Source organism: Vitis riparia, chromosome 17, assembly GCF_004353265.1.
Source record: "Vitis riparia cultivar Riparia Gloire de Montpellier isolate 1030 chromosome 17, EGFV_Vit.rip_1.0, whole genome shotgun sequence".
In the NCBI taxonomy this organism is placed as follows: Eukaryota; Viridiplantae; Streptophyta; class Magnoliopsida; order Vitales; family Vitaceae; genus Vitis; species Vitis riparia.
In genome coordinates, this window is record NC_048447.1 from 11,574,893 (window position 1) to 11,592,085 (window position 17,193).

The 17,193-nt window shown below is 35.2% G+C and overlaps 3 protein-coding genes across 5 annotated transcripts in view; 1 reads left to right on the plus strand and 2 right to left on the minus strand.

The window, feature by feature from the left end:
* Positions 1 to 822: 822 nt before the first annotated feature.
* LOC117904727 (PLASMODESMATA CALLOSE-BINDING PROTEIN 3-like) lies at positions 823 to 5,520 on the minus strand. The gene is made up of 4 exons (XM_034817487.1): positions 5,306 to 5,520; positions 4,679 to 4,918; positions 4,536 to 4,569; positions 823 to 1,533 (listed from the first exon to the last, which is right to left on the minus strand). Exons 1-4 carry the CDS (start codon positions 5,355 to 5,357, stop codon positions 1,236 to 1,238), a joined length of 624 nt encoding a protein of 207 aa, XP_034673378.1. The 5' UTR covers positions 5,358 to 5,520; the 3' UTR covers positions 823 to 1,235.
* A 3,332-nt stretch (positions 5,521 to 8,852) lies between these two features.
* Positions 8,853 to 13,086, minus strand: LOC117904977 (APO protein 3, mitochondrial). Of its 2 annotated transcripts, none has more exons than XM_034817820.1 (4): positions 12,540 to 13,086; positions 10,778 to 11,774; positions 9,488 to 9,806; positions 8,853 to 9,232 (listed from the first exon to the last, which is right to left on the minus strand). In XM_034817820.1, the coding sequence occupies exons 1-2, from the start codon at positions 12,923 to 12,925 to the stop codon at positions 10,904 to 10,906; spliced, it is 1,257 nt and encodes a 418-aa protein (XP_034673711.1). In that variant the 5' UTR covers positions 12,926 to 13,086; the 3' UTR covers positions 8,853 to 9,232; positions 9,488 to 9,806; positions 10,778 to 10,903. The 2 variants fall into 2 exon arrangements, with proteins under 2 accessions (XP_034673711.1, XP_034673710.1); XM_034817819.1 differs by having other exon boundaries at positions 9,488 to 9,828.
* Positions 13,087 to 13,281: 195 nt separating this feature from the next.
* Positions 13,282 to 17,193, plus strand: part of LOC117904976 (DExH-box ATP-dependent RNA helicase DExH14) — a 76,020-nt gene continuing 72,108 nt past the window's right edge. The window contains exons 1-6 of one of the 2 annotated variants that reach the window (XM_034817816.1): positions 13,282 to 13,492; positions 13,764 to 13,825; positions 14,572 to 14,740; positions 15,376 to 15,826; positions 15,939 to 16,004; positions 16,394 to 16,498. In XM_034817816.1, the coding sequence (XP_034673707.1) occupies positions 13,386 to 13,492; positions 13,764 to 13,825; positions 14,572 to 14,740; positions 15,376 to 15,826; positions 15,939 to 16,004; positions 16,394 to 16,498 (960 nt within the window). In that variant the 5' untranslated portion in view covers positions 13,282 to 13,385. Of the gene's footprint in view, positions 13,493 to 13,763; positions 13,826 to 14,571; positions 14,741 to 15,375; positions 15,827 to 15,938; positions 16,005 to 16,393; positions 16,499 to 17,193 lie in introns of those variants that run through there. The other variant, XM_034817817.1, reaches the window with a different exon arrangement.

Genomic DNA, 17,193 nt, shown 5'->3' on the forward strand with positions numbered 1-17,193 from the left:
AGCCAAGGAACAGCCTGAATGGGTCTGGTATTGATTTGGAGAGAATATTCTTGGAAGATATGAAAAAAGAGAATTACTATTTTTGCTCAGAAGAGAATATTAGTAAGAAAAAAGAGGCAAATCACATGTCAGATGGCCCAATATTTCAGTGTCACCAATGATGTTACCCATAACAACAACATTTGACTTTAAGTTCTGAGTACATGATGAGAGCCAATGAGTTAAAGCTTTAATCACAAAAGAGAATCATGATATGAACATGAACAGAGCGGAATATGCCAAAAAGAAAATTGAAATCACTGAATTAATCATTATTCCTTGATTTTCATCAGGTTGATCTTTTTTCTTCCATTTTAGTTTTGGGTCATATTGCAATATGGCAATGAGCATTACAAAAGGGTTCTCAGATGCACTTCCATGGAGTTCATCTCTAGAACTAGGGGTGTGCCCCATTCAAGTTGAAGTTCCAGCACGAAGTGCAACTTTATCGTGATCAAGCTGTAAAAGCCTAAAAAGCCTTCCTCTGTCCTTGGTTTGCTCAAGGCACAAAGACCCATTTGGTCTCCCTTGTGGAGATAAAGGTCTGGGCTTTCTTTGAGGTTCTGTACTGGGCTGCTGAGACAGGACTATGACACCCCTAATCAAGCTCAAGCCAAGTTAGATAGAGACACAGGCAACCTCAACCAAATTCTAAAACCCCAACAAAATGCAATACAAGCTTAAAACTAAACTAACAAATACCAAGATCTTCTGGTCTCCATAATGCAGATGATTGAGTTTAGAATATAAAATGAAGAACCTAGCATATAGAAAAAGAGTAGATAAAAAGAAAAAGACCCTTGAAGATCATGAATACCAATAGGAAAATGAGGCACCAACTTCTCATCAAATTAATATATTACTGCCTCTCTAGATCTAGATGTACAACAAAAAGGGAAAAAGGGTACAGAGTACACAGCGTGAGAGAGAGAGAGAGAGAAAGAGAAAGAGAGAGAGAGTGAGAAGAGAGCAGTCCCACCAGCAACCCCACCCCAACCCAAAAGGAATCAAAAGCCATCTTTTTTTTACCAAGTAGGAAGGGGAAGAAAAAAACAAAAACCTAGCAAGGCTGTCTTTAGATGATTTCCCACAAAACAACAGTAGAATCACATGCATTGCACCACCACTGCGCAATTCTTCAACATCCACCTTTCACCACCCTGCCCCACCACCACCACATCTAGTTCTTTGTTTCTTCAACCCCACAAAAGCATCAAGCCTGAAAACCAGAGGGTTATAAAGAAAGAGAACATGCAAGTGTTTTGAAGCATAAACCCACCATGACTGATGTCTGTGTTGATGCCAGCTCCTGATGGGCCAACACCACTGTTAATGCCGCCATATACCCCAGTAGAAGGTGTCCCAGTGTAAGGTGAAGTGGTTGAGGGTGTTGTAGTTGAGGGTGTTGTAGTGGATGGCGTGGTTGAGGGCGTTGTGGTTGATGGTGTGGTTGAGGGAGTTGTCGTGGAAGGGGTTGTACTGGTGCCCGCAGAGCTGAACCAAGAAAACAATGCAAGTGCATTAGCATCAACCTTGAAAAACCATATACCACTAGAGCAAATGCATAACAAGATAGTACACAGTAATCCAAACAGGCTTAAGCTCATTCAAAAATTAAAGAGTTTTAAGCCTAAGAAGATGGTTTCATAAAGCAAAGAAATTGTCCCCTTCAAAGCAAGCTTAAGTTCTTATTATCTCTCGGTTGTATAACCTAGTGGTAAGAAATTGTCCCCTTTTTATGCTTTCATAAAGCAAAGACAGGGAGAGCAACAGTTTTACCATCTACCAAGCATATGGGTTAAAAGGAAAAAGGTTGTACTCCAGAACATAAATGGCACAGGGGAGAGGCATTTGGGCTGAAATTTACCATTCTATAGAAGTCATGGAAGTGAACTTGTCTTGAACATTTATAAAAAGCAAGCTTGCCACAAGTATTGTCCTCAGAAATACACGAAATCCCAGCAACCATTTTCCACAGCCAAACATGCATTAAATTCTATAAACGCTATTTCATGTGAAAAAACCCACCCTAGCATTGTAAATAAGATGACCATCACAGCCAATTTCTCCACACCAAATTTGATACAGAAGGATGTCATTTGTAAGATAAATCCCAAAATATGGCATCGTTCTTCATCAAAATTCACGATGGAGAATGGAATAAGATGGCCATTGATTATGATACTAGGATTTTCAAAGATCGTTTCATTGAAACCACAATAAAGTTGTAAAGAAGCCAGATTCAGACAAAAAAAAAAAAAAAAAATTGAATTAAAATCCCATGAATACATACGAGATTGGTTCCAACATATCCAGTCCAGTGACTGCCATAATGCTCACACAAACTTTTTGTTTGCTGGTTCTTATATATCCAATGCATAATGACTCACCTTGAAGAAACCAGCACATTGACGGCTAAATTTATTGTTTTTGAAATAACCACCCAAAATTCCATTTTAGTTTAGTTTGTATTCCATCTCTCTTAAAGATTTTAGAACAATGGTAAACACTACGGTATCAGCACAAAGGATTGTGTAAAAAAAATTGCATCTCTCTATCCCCAAATAAAATATTAATCAATATTTAACATGGTTTGTAGTGGTCTTTCCATTTAAGTGACTGGGTTGAAAGAGGTAAACCGAACTACATCAATGTGGGTAATCTGGGAATGAATTAGTCAATCCAAGGATCACATGCTGTTGGTTCCATATGGTATGCTCCTTCCAAATGTTGGGGCTGTTCATATGGATGAACCCCACTTGAGAGAACAATTGTACAAAAAATCAATATGATTAAAAAAATTTTAACCATTTGATTCTTTTCTTTTCTTTAATTTGTTCTTGGATAGGTTCGCTTCTTCAACATAACTGATGGATAAAATCCTCCAACCATATTGATTTTTTACACAATTATTCTCTTAAACAAGACCTATCATTTGATGAGTCCCAATATTCTAAATGAATATTTCACATAGAAAATAGTAGCCCAAAAATACTAGAGCGCCTAGATTCGCCGATGGAAAAGCCAATCCCAAAAAGGTTCATAAGACTTATGCAGACATGAAAGAGGCTACCTAAAAATAAAACCCAGGAGACACCTAAACACTATGGTATCACATGTATACATACAGCCCTCAAGATACCAATAAATGTCAAAAAGTTGCCTCAAATCTCGAGGCAGTGGTCCACCCATCACTTTGAATCATACTCATGAATAATTACTTTACCGTTCGTTCAATGTGGACAAGCTTAGCTGACAGTAGTGTCCAGACAAAATCCCTACACACTCCCCTCTCCTCCCCCCTCCCCTTATCACTGTTTTGGGTGCTGATATTTTATTTGTTTATTTACAAAGGATACAGTCTCAGAACAAAGGGAAATCTTTTCACAAGGTGATACACATTGTACCAATCACCTCTACTCACATCTAAACTTCAGTAAAAGACACACTAGATACCAATAATTGAAGAATCTTTGAAGAAAGCGAAAAGCTACACCAACAGCTCTACCAGCAATAAATGCGTAATGAGTCAGGAACATCATCATACAATTACAATGCATCCAATGAAAAAGGGGCTCCGATTCATCATTAGATCAAAGATGAAAAAAAGAAGCGGGTGTTGGTGTTGGATTTTTCACACTAAACTTATCATCATAAGATAGAAGGCTTCAAAAAGAAACAAGGGATGCAGACTGCAACCATTCAAAAAGCTATGCTTTCCAAATAAAAAAAGAAAAGATGCCCATCCACCAAGGAAAAATGTATCTGAGAAAAGAAAGGCTCACCGATGAAGGAATCAAAAGAAAGCGGCACAACACAAAAAGCAGGCTCCACTTTCGATTAAATCACGGCTTTTATTTCCAAAATTTTCCATTCTTTTTTTTCCGCAATCTTATTTTCAGCAAATTTCACCCAACCAATCTTTCTAAAACAAGCAGTTCATCCTACTCCAAAATTAACCATATTTTATAGATACCAAAAATATTAAAGTATTTGAGTTGCCAAAACCTTTCCCAAATATCCAATTTTCAATCAGCTTCCAGGAAAAAGGAGCGTGTCCATCTGAAATAAAATTTCATTTCCTGGAGTGGAGGAATCGGAATCCCACCAACTAGCTCTGAATTCAAAAACCATGGACCACATTCTGGAATGATTTTAGAAAACAGAAAATATTTCTGGGGATCTGGGCATTTCAACATGGAAACAAACCATGCCATTACTCCTATATTTGTTACTTTTTCTCTTTTGACCCTTTTTCTAGGCATTAATCTAGCTCTCTTCAGACACCTCTTTTACTCACTGATTTACTTTCAGATGAAGAAAAGATCTGAGTTGGGTTCATGGTCATCCCATTGTGCCCTTTGAACCAGAACTATCTGGTATAAACAGGGGCACCCCATTTCTAAAATAAAGGCACCTTAATCACTGTTCTGAAAAGTATCAGACCTGCAACACCCCATTAAAGAGAATAAAAATGAAAGAGATTAAATGCATACCTGATGCTAGAAGGATAGACACAACCAGAAGCGCCTGTAAATCACCAAGAAAAAGCAAAATTTGTAACTAAAAAGAACTAGTTCTCTAATATTATTACTATAAAAAAATGTTAAAGGGAGAGGGATGGCTTGTAAGGGCTTACTTGGATCAGATGTGGCAACAGAGGCAGTGCCAGCAAAATCACAGGTTCCTTGAGCCTGACCTTTCTTTTGGAAAAAGCTGTTGACAGCATATGAACAATGAGCTCTTACAGTGTTGGGGTTGTAACAACCACCATTTTGATGGATAGGGCCACAGTCTGCCCCAGCTCCACATGCATAGTCCAATGTTTTCTGCAGGACAGCATCGCTAAGCCCATCTTTGCAAACACACCAATTAGCACCTACAAAAATTCAGGAAAAAAAAAATTCCATCAGAAGAAAAGCAAAAAAAAAAAAAAAAAAAAAAAATTCAAGATAAATGCAGAGGGTAAGTCCTGAGCGCTTCATGTGACATTTCAGCCCATGTGAAAGGGTTACAAAAGAAAGAAAGAAAAAAAAAAACCAGAACCAAACAAATATGAAAAAGAAGACTCAAAAGAAGAAGAAGAACCCATGAATTTGCAACAAAAAAAACGGACTCAAAAGAAAAACCAAAAGCTGCTTAGGAGGATCCATTGCAGAAAGAGCATGCCAACCAAATAAAAGCAGGAAAAAAGGAGAACCCAGGTCCAAAAACACATATCAGTAGAAAAATTAGAAAAAAAAGGGACCAGATATTCAAGCCTTACTTGAATGACCAGCCATGGCCAAAATGAGCACCATGTAGACTAAAGCAGCCATGATTTAAGCAGAAGAAACAAAGGGGATGAGTATTGAGTATGGGGTGGAAGAGATAACAATGGTGCTCAGAGAAAGGCTTTTTCTTGCAGGTTGAGAGAGCACTAGAGAGAGAAAAAGAGAGAGATACAGTGATGGAGAGGATGTGAGAAATGGGAATTTCTAGTAAAAAAAAAAGAAGAAGAAATATATAGATACAAGAGTGATGTAGATGGTGGGGTGAAAGTGGGCCAGCTGTGAGTGTCGGTTAATGGGTAGTGTATTTGTTTGTTGCTACTCTACTCTTACTCTTACTCTTCGCTTCTCTTTATCATCTACCAAGGACATTGCAGAGTGTCATAGGGAGGCGAGCTTGCGTAAGCTTTTTGGCCTCTCCCCCTCTCTGCTGTTCTGCATACTCCACCCACAAACCAACCCAAATCCATATGAATTCGGATCATCGCATTTAGGGATACAATTGGAGCATTTGTCCTCTATTTGTGAGCTGTTTTAGAGTCGGTTTTGCAGATTCTATCAACAGTTTTTAACCTTTCTAACTTGAAATTTTTATTATTTAAATATTAAAAATATTAAAAATATTTCAAAAAATTATGGACAAACACATTTGTATAATGCATTTGACAATAATTTCGATTAATCTTTTTAGTTTTTCAAATGCTTAAAAGATAAAAAAATTTCAAATGCTATAAGAGTTTTATAGAATAATCACTAAACCAACGTTTATAACACGTTTGCAATGATTTTATAAAATATTTCTAATATTTTTAAAACTTGAAATTTTTTTAATTTTTTAAATATTATAAATACTATAATTTTTTTTTAAATTATTTCCAAAAGTACTCTTAGAAGGTTATAAAAAAATAATTTTTAAAAATTATTATACACTGTTTTATAAAATGAAATTTTATTTGATGAAGTAAAATATTTTAAATTTATTTTTTATATTTTAAATATATTTTAAAAATAACTTTGATATGTAGTGATTTATTTTGAATCATTTATAATTATTTTTTAAAATAACATTTAGAAAATAAATTATTATAATAGAAAACGTTCAAAAAATGATTTCTTAAAATGACACATTTTTTATTAGAATTGATAACTATTTTAAATAAAACCTTTAGGAACTCTTTTTTTTTTTTTAAAAAAAAAAGAGTTTTAAAAATAAAAGACTTTTTTTGCAATAAAAAATAAGATTGATGATTATTTATTATTAAAATATGGTATTTTTTTAAAAAAAAAATCACTTATTCGGGGATTATTTTAAAAATTGATTTGATAAACATGATAAATTATTAAAAATAAAATATTAGATATAAAACATTTTTAAGAAATATAGAAAAAATTAAGTTGATAAGTAAAGTCTCAAAACTGATTTATATCTAAATAAAAAAATTATAAAAATAGCTTCATTGTTGCGTATTTATCGGAGAGTCCCCACACTTCCTTGCAAACCCATGGGATCCCATCTATTTAAATCAATTCTCATCCCAGCCAATAAAAAAAAAAAACTAACGGAGGAGGGATAGGGTTAAAGAGGTTATAATAAATTCTCATACTTCACACTATATTTATTTATTTATTTTAAAAATTCTTATTTTCTATTTTTTCTTCTGAAATATTAAATTATTTAAAAAAATAAATACAGTTTATGACTAAATAAAATATTATAAATATTTATAATTTATTTTTATGAAATAATATTATATATATATATAATAAAAATAATTTTTATTTAATATTATATATAATCAATGTGGGACTAGACAAATTCATGTTATGTATTTTAAAACCCATCGCCATCTCTAACTTGATTCACCCAAGTTTAGAGAGGTACGGGCACGTAGACACGTGTGCGTGTGAAATATATGATAAAAGACTATTAGATGTAATGGATTTGAAAGTTTTTAATAAATTGACTATCTGAAAACTTATATATATATATATATATATATATATATATATATATATATATATATATATATATATATATATATATATATATATATAAAAGATGGTTATTAGCATATTGTAATATATGAATTTCGTAAGACTATGTTTTGGTTAAGGAAAAACCTAAAAAAAAAGTATTAAATAAAATGACTTTATTATATTTAGTTTTATTATAAAAAAATAAATAAAAATAAAATATAATTAAGATTATTTACAAATTTATAAAGAGGAATAAATAAAATAAATTTAGAGGAGCATATGAAAACAATTTATCAGATATAAACCTATTTTTCACTTTCCTACACTTTTTATTTCTTTTTATTTTTCTCTCTATTTTCTTCCTTTTTCATTTTCCCTCGAGTTTCTCGGTAACCAAACAACATACCCTAAATATTTCAAGAACGATAATATGATGGATGATGATGGGATTAATGTAATTGTAAATATGAACGTGAATCATTGGGCATGATTTGAAAGGTGACTACGAGCTTAAAAAACCAAGATAGAGGTGGACGATAGCTGGCAGTGGGCCCCGCCTCATCCTCCCCACCTGTCATTATTGTGTCCTTTTGATTCCTTTTTATTTCTCTCTCCATTTGAATTTCTTTGGATTTAGTGCAACGGCCCTTTTTTTTTTTTCCTTTAATTTATTTATTGCCCTTTTATTTTCTTTGAATTACCAAATCCTCGCTCCTTTTTGAAAACCCCAAGAAACATCCCCTTTCTGCAACGGCTCTTCACCAACGTTAAAGAATACTAATGTTAATTATTTTTATTATATAAATTATAATAAAAACGAAATTTCAATCCAAATTAACGTTAAAATTATACTTTTCATCACAGGAATAAACCACCTAAAATATTCATTTTGAACGTTAAAATTATACTTTTCATCACAGGAATAAACCACCTAAAATATTCATTTTGAACTTCAAATATTCTCATAAGGAAGAATGTTTTTTTTAAGCATATTTTACAATTATTTTAGTCCTTAATAAATTTTTTTGATGATAAATTAAAAATATTTTAAGGCCTCACAGTTTTCGAAAAGGTTTTTAATAATAATTCTTAAAACCGTTTATAAAAACAATTTCGAAACCTAAAATATTTTTAATCGATTTTTAATATTTTTAAAAACAATTTTTATATTTATTATTATTTTTAATCATTTTACATTTTCATATAATTATTTTTTAAAACAATTATAAAAAAGTAAAAACAACATAAATTTGAAAACAACTTATTTTTTATTATTAAAAGCACAAAACAGAAAATAATTTATAATTATTAAATATATATATATATATATATATATATATTTTGTTTTGAAGAAAAGAAAACTGTTTTCAAAATCAGTTTTGAAAAAAGCTCTAAGCCATTTCACACTTCAAATATGTTTTATATCATATCAAAATTAGTATTTTCAAATGAAAGCTTTCAACTTTTGCTTTAACCAAGTCAAAAGTAAAAAAGCTATTCTAATTTTATTTTTGAAACATGTAGAAAAAGTAGTTTAATGTAAACTTTTGCGTAATAAAAAGGCAGTTTTTCAAAACACCTGTTTTGTCACCGGAGTATTTGGTCTAAAAATACATGAAAAACCGTGCATGATTTTAAGCTTTAACACAAAATCACACCCCAGCGCCGACCTATTTCTGAAGAGCAATCCGCCGCAACGGCATTTTTTTTTCCCGACCGTTGCTCCACATGGGCCCATACACCACCGCATAAAGACATGCTCTCTTGAGCCTAGCTGGTAGGGAGCCAATGGAGCCATTGTGTCACACATGCACACATGCGCGCCAGCTGAGAATGCACAGTCCGTGGCTCGTACTTTTTGTCTCTGTTTGGTTTCTGGCTATTGGTCCACTTGCAGCTATACGTCAGCTGCCTAATGGCTAATGCCACGTCTCCAAAATCTCACACTGCAGACAAATCCAGTAAAATGAATGGTGCTTTGGAAACAAAAATAAATAAATAAAAAATCACCAACCCCAATGTAAATCTTTACAGAAACCCGAGGAAGTTGTGAAGTTAAATGCTGTATTTGGAAATGCATTTTGGGTTCCAAAATCTTAGAAGATATCGAATTAGCTTTACTCCCCAAAAAAATCCAAATTTTGATCAACACGAGGATAAAAATTGGGAAGCAATTTACAGAGGATGAAATGGAGAATTACCAGGAAAACCCTGTCTCTGTAGAAGCCAGGTGAAAACTGGAAGCTTCAGGCTCCCAGAGGGAGGAGAGGGCTGATCCGGCCATGTGAAAAATTGTATTCAGCACATGTTTTTTCCATCCCGGCCGAAGAGGGCAATAACTCCACGTGTTCCAGCCTTCAGGCCATATGAGAGAAATTGGAATTCCGGAATGAATGAGGCACTTTGTGGGGTTGACGAGCATGAACAATAGTACCAAATGATGCTGAATTTGTTCAAATCAAGGTTCTTCAAGGATGATTTCATGAAGGGACCAGCTCCCACTTTGATAGTAGCCAAAAGCTACACAGAGATTTGATCAATACTGTAATTGCAGAAAAGAAGACAACGAATTGAATCAAGGCCATCTATTGAAATCCTCAACACATAGAAAAACAAGCAAGCAAGTGTAGACCTCTAATTCTAGTAAAAAACAAGCGTTCAATTTGAACAATTTAAGACACAATTCAATTAATATTCATGATCCTCATCCACTATGTGCAATATATGCTTCGTATTGGCCATCCACATACCATAACCCTCCTAACTGGTTTGATCCAAAGACACAATACAGATTTGAGGTACATAATTCTATCACCTTTCCCATGGTTTCACCCCTCAGAAAATCAGGATTTACTCCTTAATCTTGACATTTCATCTTTTAAGAGGAAGACGAAGAGAAAGAGGAAGAAGAGGAGATAAAACTGTTTAAACAATTGATTTGTGCCATGGCTAACTCCACAAAGACCCACTTAAGTGCTCAGCATCAAGTAATTCCAATAGGTATTGATAACCTTGGACTAAGAATCTATATTAGGTACTAGACTTTGAAGGAGGAGATGAAAGTCTAGGAATACATTTATTTAAACACATTTCAGCAAAACAATTTAAGGAGGAGATGAAAGGATACAAGAATTCCTCTGATCACTACATGTGACATTCCAACAAGAAACTACCATATTTTCCTTTCTGAAGGATCTGGAAAGTGTTTTTTCCCCATAAATTATTAAGAAAAAAGTCATATTATATGGGTATGGACAATTCTCTAGTTATTTTGTCCAGACCTCTCAGTGGGTTTTGGACCAGATATGGTCCAGTTGCCAAACTATGAAATTATGGACCACCAACAGTTGGCAGTAATCAATTTGGAAGCCACATCAAATTTAAGGTGGCCTCTTCTAGTAGTATGTGCTAGATTCTTTTAATGAGACTGCAGGTGATGAAAAATTTGCACATCTACAATAGATCAACAGCCTTAAATGAAAAGGACTTACTGGAAACTCCTTTGAGTCGAATTCCATCAAGACAAAGAACTTCAGCTCTAATGCAAAAGCAAAGGATCTTCAGATTCTCTAATGTTTTGAGTAATGTACCATTCATCTGTGGGAAGAAACACCATGTCAAGCAACAAGATCAACTTCATCACGGTCAGGCGGAACCACGTCCAATCTCATCATACTCCTATACTGATCTGGAATGGGTGCACCACCCTGCACACACAACTCCACCACAGCTGGAGCCTTGCCATAATACCGCTTCAGGCTGTTATCCAAAGCAGGCCTATTTTGATCCTGTACATGCCAGACATAGTTGGGACCCACAAGATCATCTATTGTTGCTTCTTGCCAAGCATGCAAACCGTTGCGAGACTGGTGCTTTGATGCTTTGCACATTCTCACCTTGTGTCCCTTGGGACCCACCTGAACTTCAGGACAATATCCACAAGTCTTCACACTGTACTTCTCCATAATCTTTTTCGCTCCTGATATCATCTCAAACCATGATTCAAGTGTGGTGGTACTTAATTCCTTCAAGCTCTTCTCCTCCCCATTATTTGAATGTGTGAGAAAATGACTAGGATTATGTGAATTGGAATTCCTTTCCATCTCTTCAGTTTTGGTCCCCAAATCAGAAGCTTCTACATTTCTTCTCATTTCATCTTTTTCTGTCTCTGGCTCAAAATCTACAATTCTTCCTTCAATACAATATACAGGCCTTGTTCTTCTCTTTGTAGGGTACTTTTCAAGGTCTACACCTGCTTGAATGCAGAGCTCTAAAATGGCAGGGATTCTTCGGACATTAAACCTCTCATCATGTCCAACTCTGGGTTTTCCAACACGATCACAGAGATGGAAGCATTTTGGAAAATAAACTGCATCTTCAACTCGCCCCTTTCTCCAAACATGTTTAGAACTACGGAAACCACTCTTTGGACCAGTGCACGTTCGAATTTCATGACCCATATGGCCAATGTGAACTTCAAAGCAGAACCTGAAAGCAAAGCCTTATAGAGAATTAGCAAATCAGTTAAATGCTGCAAGGGCATCGGTTATTCAGCAGCAGACTCATATGGAGGCCAGGCATGAAAAGTGAAACATGTACAGGAAGGCGAGGAGAATTGGAGGTTTTAATTGTGCAAATTAATTTGGCATGTTTCAATTATCTCTCTGTCTCTATATTTTCCAGTTTTCTCCAAAATAAGATCATCTTCTCACCCTGTTGTCTTGATATTCGAGGAAAAAGTTTAATTTATCTGAAACCACAAAGAAGCAGCAAAACTAAATGCTAAGTAGAAGATGCAAGAGGTTGAGCCAGATACAAAGAAGTACCCAAGCTGCAAGAGGTTGAGCCCGCCCCAAAATTAACAAAGACAAATCTCACCCAGGAAATCAACTGAACACAACTTGGAAAACCAGTAGGATCCAGAACCAACATAGAAGAAACAAAGACTTAACTCATAAGTTTTTCATTTTCTGACACACCAAAATAACAGGCCACATATAAACCTAAATGTAATTTTGTTGAGCTTGATTCTAGGTTTCTAGACCTTGTATTGACAGTTTAGAAATGGGCTAACAATCTCTACTAAAAGACCTAAATTTGCAGAGAAAAAGGATAGCTTACAATTAGCATTCATGTGAATTGTAACCATTGCCTATGAAACAAGAAAATGTATTCCCACAGGAAAAGGCAACAAACAAAATATATAAGAGATATCCCATTAAAAAGATTAGAAGAAAAATCACAGGATAGTACCTGCAGCGTTGAACGGGAATGACATCAATGAGTTTTCTGAGGCCAAGGAGGAGTGACTGTTGGGCTTGATAAACTTGATGAGCCACCCCGATGAGTTCAGGGACAAGCAAACCATTGTCGGGGGGGTCTTCAAGCACCCTACTAGGCTGGGCCTTTCTAGCTTCCTTCTCTTCCTTGGCTCTTCGGATCAGAATTTTCATGGGTGTTGGATACGGCTTCCTCTCCGACTTTCTTCTACAAGGCCTTGGTACATCTGCATACAGTGGATCATCCACTCCTTCCCCTCCTAGGGTTAGGGTTCTTCTGGAAGCAAAGAAGAAAATTGGACTTAATTGGCAGTGTACCCTCTTGGAATAAGAAAATTGCGAAATTATTCTTCTCTGCATCACTTAGGTGAAATTCCCACTGGTGAATTTCAGGTTTTCTGGTGAATCTCAAATTCCCAACAAACAATCAAGCTGTAACTAAGAGCAACAAAAACCAGAATGTGAAAGTATGTTCGACGGCGAAAATGCCGGCAACTGTGACGTCGTGGATTGATTCGCGCCTTCTCTGAATTCGCTAGGGTATTCACGGTGTTGGAAGCTAGGGGTAATGCGCGGAAATGACAATTTTGCCCTGCGTAAAGTGACGTGGCGTGATGTGATTGGTTTGTAGCTACTGGACTCTTCAGCTGTTTCGTATCCGAAATAATACAAACGAAGCCTGTGCCGCAAGTAATCTTCATAACCGTACATTTTCAATAATTTTCGGAGTTCATTGTCTCCGATCACCGTCACCTTCTACTTCGAGTAATCTTCTACTGAGAAAACTTTTTCTAGTTTTCCAGAATCTTCACAAGAAGTAATGTTGGTTCAGCTTCCTCGCTTAACGAACTCTCTCCGAGACCCCTTCGATGTCGACCATGCCTATCTCCGACGCAAACTCATCCTCCAAAACCACAACCCTCGCAGGTTCAAACACAGTCTTCTGTATGGTTTAATTAATTAATTAATTATTTTTGTTTGGTTGCCGAGAAAATGTTGGGGAGTCCGGGGAATTAAAATTCTGAATCCTTGATTCTTTACGAGAAAATTAGAGATTTTAACACACTCAGCCCAATTGAACTAGTTTAGTTTAGTGGAAATGACTCAATTTTCTCAGCAACCAAATGGAGGGTAAGGGGCTGGTTAGTTTGTCAAAATCTGTGAAATTTAATTTTTGGATTGTTAATTCTGTAATCAGTGATGCCAATTCGGTTGAGGAATCAGAGCTTGCACGGAAGATAGTTCATGGGTGGGACGAAGGTATTATGACTCATGGCTGTTGATATTTTCAGTTTGTGTTTAGTATTGATATTTAAGCTTTAGTAGAGATTCTAGAGAATGAATTCTACAAGGCTGGTTTTTATGGTACGGGATTACTGAATTGGATTTGATTCGGAACCAAATTCTGTGAAATTCCAAAATTTTGCTTCTAATATGGACTTGTTTTTTCCTTGTACCGTGGCATGTGAAACTTCATTTCAGTCGTATTGGCATATAAGGTGTTTTGGTTAACAGTTGCTTTTACTTGCTAGTTCACTAGTCTCATTAGGGCACATCCAGCAAGTGAAAATTATAACTTAAAATCAGAAGTTTGCTTGTGATTTTGGAAGAAATAATTTCATTTTTTTTTTGGAGCTGCCACCAAAAGGAAAATATCTTGTAAATTTCCAACCCCTTTCAGAAAGATATTTTTGACTAAGTTTTTAATCCATCGCTCATGATTTTATTCCATCTATAAATTTCGCAAGAGACATTCGATTTTGGGAATTGCTTGCAATTTTTGTCAATGCACTGCCTGCTAATGGCATATGAAAAAGACAATAGCCAGTTTTATGATGATATAGTTTGTGAGTGGTAAAGTCATTAGTGAAGCAGCTGCTCTGTGAATGAAATGTGCTATTTTTAATTTTATATAATATTTATGCACTATTACCTTGCATAAAACTTTTCATTCACATGGATATCAATGACTTCTCAGATGTTGATGTGTTTTCTTTTTCTTGTAGCTTCCATTGAAGTGTGTCAAGCATATAAACACTTTATTGCTGCAGTGGTTGAGTTGATAGATGGTGAAGTGGCCTCAGAATATTTCCGTGAGGTGGCGTTATTGGTTTATAATCTTTTTACAGGCCCCAGAGATGAGTATGAAGATGATACGAGGATTGCCGAGAAAAAGTAAGGATAATGTTTTCCCCTATCTTAAGTTCTGTTTGTTTGAATGGGAAACAGAGTTGGAGCGGGCACTAAGCCATGCAATTCAGTTAAGGGTCTATCATTATGATGATGTAATGTTAATGTCATTTTATTTAAGAAAGAATTTACATGATTTAATAAATATATAGTAGATGTGGTTAAAAAAATTCAAGGTGTTCAGCATTTCTGAGAAAGAGGCATCTTACAAATACATTCAGAGAAGTTCAAGTTTGTAACAATCATGTTCCATATATGGTGTGTTACCCAACATATTTTTGCAAGAAAAAGGCATCTTTCATGTATTTTGCAAAATTTCAGTGTTTTTACCTATCATATTTCATATACTTGCACTGCAAAATCTCAGGGCCTTTAATAGTGCAAACTCTTTTGCTTGAGGAGAGGACCATTATCTATTTGTTTCTTTATTAATAAAAAAAACAAACAATTTGTTAATATGAATTGGAAAATAAAAATGGCAATGCCCCTTAGTTGTAATTTTAAATTCTAATAATGGAGTACAGAGACTGTGACAAGAGTATATGATCTTAAATTGTACATAGGAGTTTTGTTACTTATATTCAAGCATTGTGATTGTAACAAAATTTCTTCCAATGCAGGTTGGAATTGCAAAAACTTCTTGGTTATGTGGTCTCAGATGCTAATCTGCAGAAAGTTGCCTCTCTAGCACAGAGGCTTTTCAATTTGCAGCCTAACAACCTTGTGACTGGACTTGTTCATGAAAGGCAAGTACCTGGGAGTGGTGATGATGTAGAATTTGGTGCTAACCTTGCTTTCCAAGCACCTTCTCGGTTTTTGGTGGATGCATCTTTGGAAGATGAGGAATTTTTGGGGGAGGAAAGTGCTCCACCTTCTTCAGGACGTGATAGATGGTATGATCATACTGCCTCTACACATGATCATTCTGCTGTTGACCGGCGGAACTTCACTTTGAGATGGTTAAGAGATGCTTGTGATGGAATAGTCAGAGGCAGTACTTCACAGCTTTCCCAAGATGAATTAGCAATGGCCATTTGCCGGGTGCTTGATTCGGACAAACCTGGTGAGGAGGTACTGGTCACCAGCTTCTCTTTAACTGTTTGATCTATGATGATTTTTTGAGCACTTGTGTCTCAATATCATGTGCACTAAATTCTTAGTTTCTTAAACTATTTTTGTGAAGATAGCTGGTGATTTGTTGGATCTTGTTGGGGATAATGCGTTTGAAATGGTTCAAGATATTATATCGGTAAGGATATGAGCTATTCTTGATTATTTATGTTGGATGCTTGTTCATGAAGTTCACTTGTATTAACTGATATGTGATTCTTCTGTTCTGAACAATTGCAATTTATTGTCTTGGTGGAAATTTTGAGAGGTCAAATAAATTGTTTATTTTTCATATTCACTGCTAAATTTTGCAACTGGAATTATTGATTTTTTTTTTTTTGGTTGATAATGACATTTAAGGACGACATTCCTGTCCATCCTGCTACTTTAGCCCCATATTAACCCATTGGTTAATGATCTGATTATTGTTTTAGTTAATTTAAAAAGATTAAGCATTGAATGACTTAAGTTTACAAGATTCTTTTTCTTGTTTTTCTTGGATTATAATCTTCGTTTTCACCTTTTTAGCATCGAAAGGACCTTACTGATGCTATACATCATGGCTTGCTGGTGCTGAAATCTGAAAAAGCAGCTTCGAATTCACAATCACGTATGCCTAGTTATGGCACTCAGGTATGGTCTTAACTTTCTGTATAAAGTAATTGTTCTCGTTAACTTAGGTTACAACACCTTTCTTGGTGCCCTTCCATGGATTATCTTACTCATCATAAGAAAAAAAAATTTGTCTTGTTAAATTATCAAGTAGGGATTCATGTCATCAATTAGGGATGTCCAGAGAATTGGGGTTATCCTAGTATTAAAAATCTCAATTCCATACCCAACCCAAACTTGAGCCAGGGAAAGGTTGGCTGAGATGAAGGGTGTTGAGAGAGAGAGAAAGAAGAAAGACCTTGATTCTCATTAATGTAAATAATCTACTTACAATTGAGAAATATATATATATACAAGGCTAAGAGTCCTACAAGGCTAAGAGTCCTAACTACCATACATGTGTCCTACCATATATGTGTCCTATATTAACAAGGAAAGGTTATACACTATAAATACATTATATTCAACACTCCCCCTCAAGCTGGAGCATATACGTCATATGCACCAAGCTTGTTACAAATATATTTAATCCTAGGACCTCTGAGAGATTTAGTGAAGATGTCAGCTAGTTGATCATTTGAATTAACAAAACTTGTAGCAACACATCCTGATGCGATCTTCTCTCTAATGAAATGACAGTCAACTTCAATATGTTTGGTCCTTTCATGAAAGACTGGATTGGATGCAATATGTAATGCGGCCTGGTTATCACATAT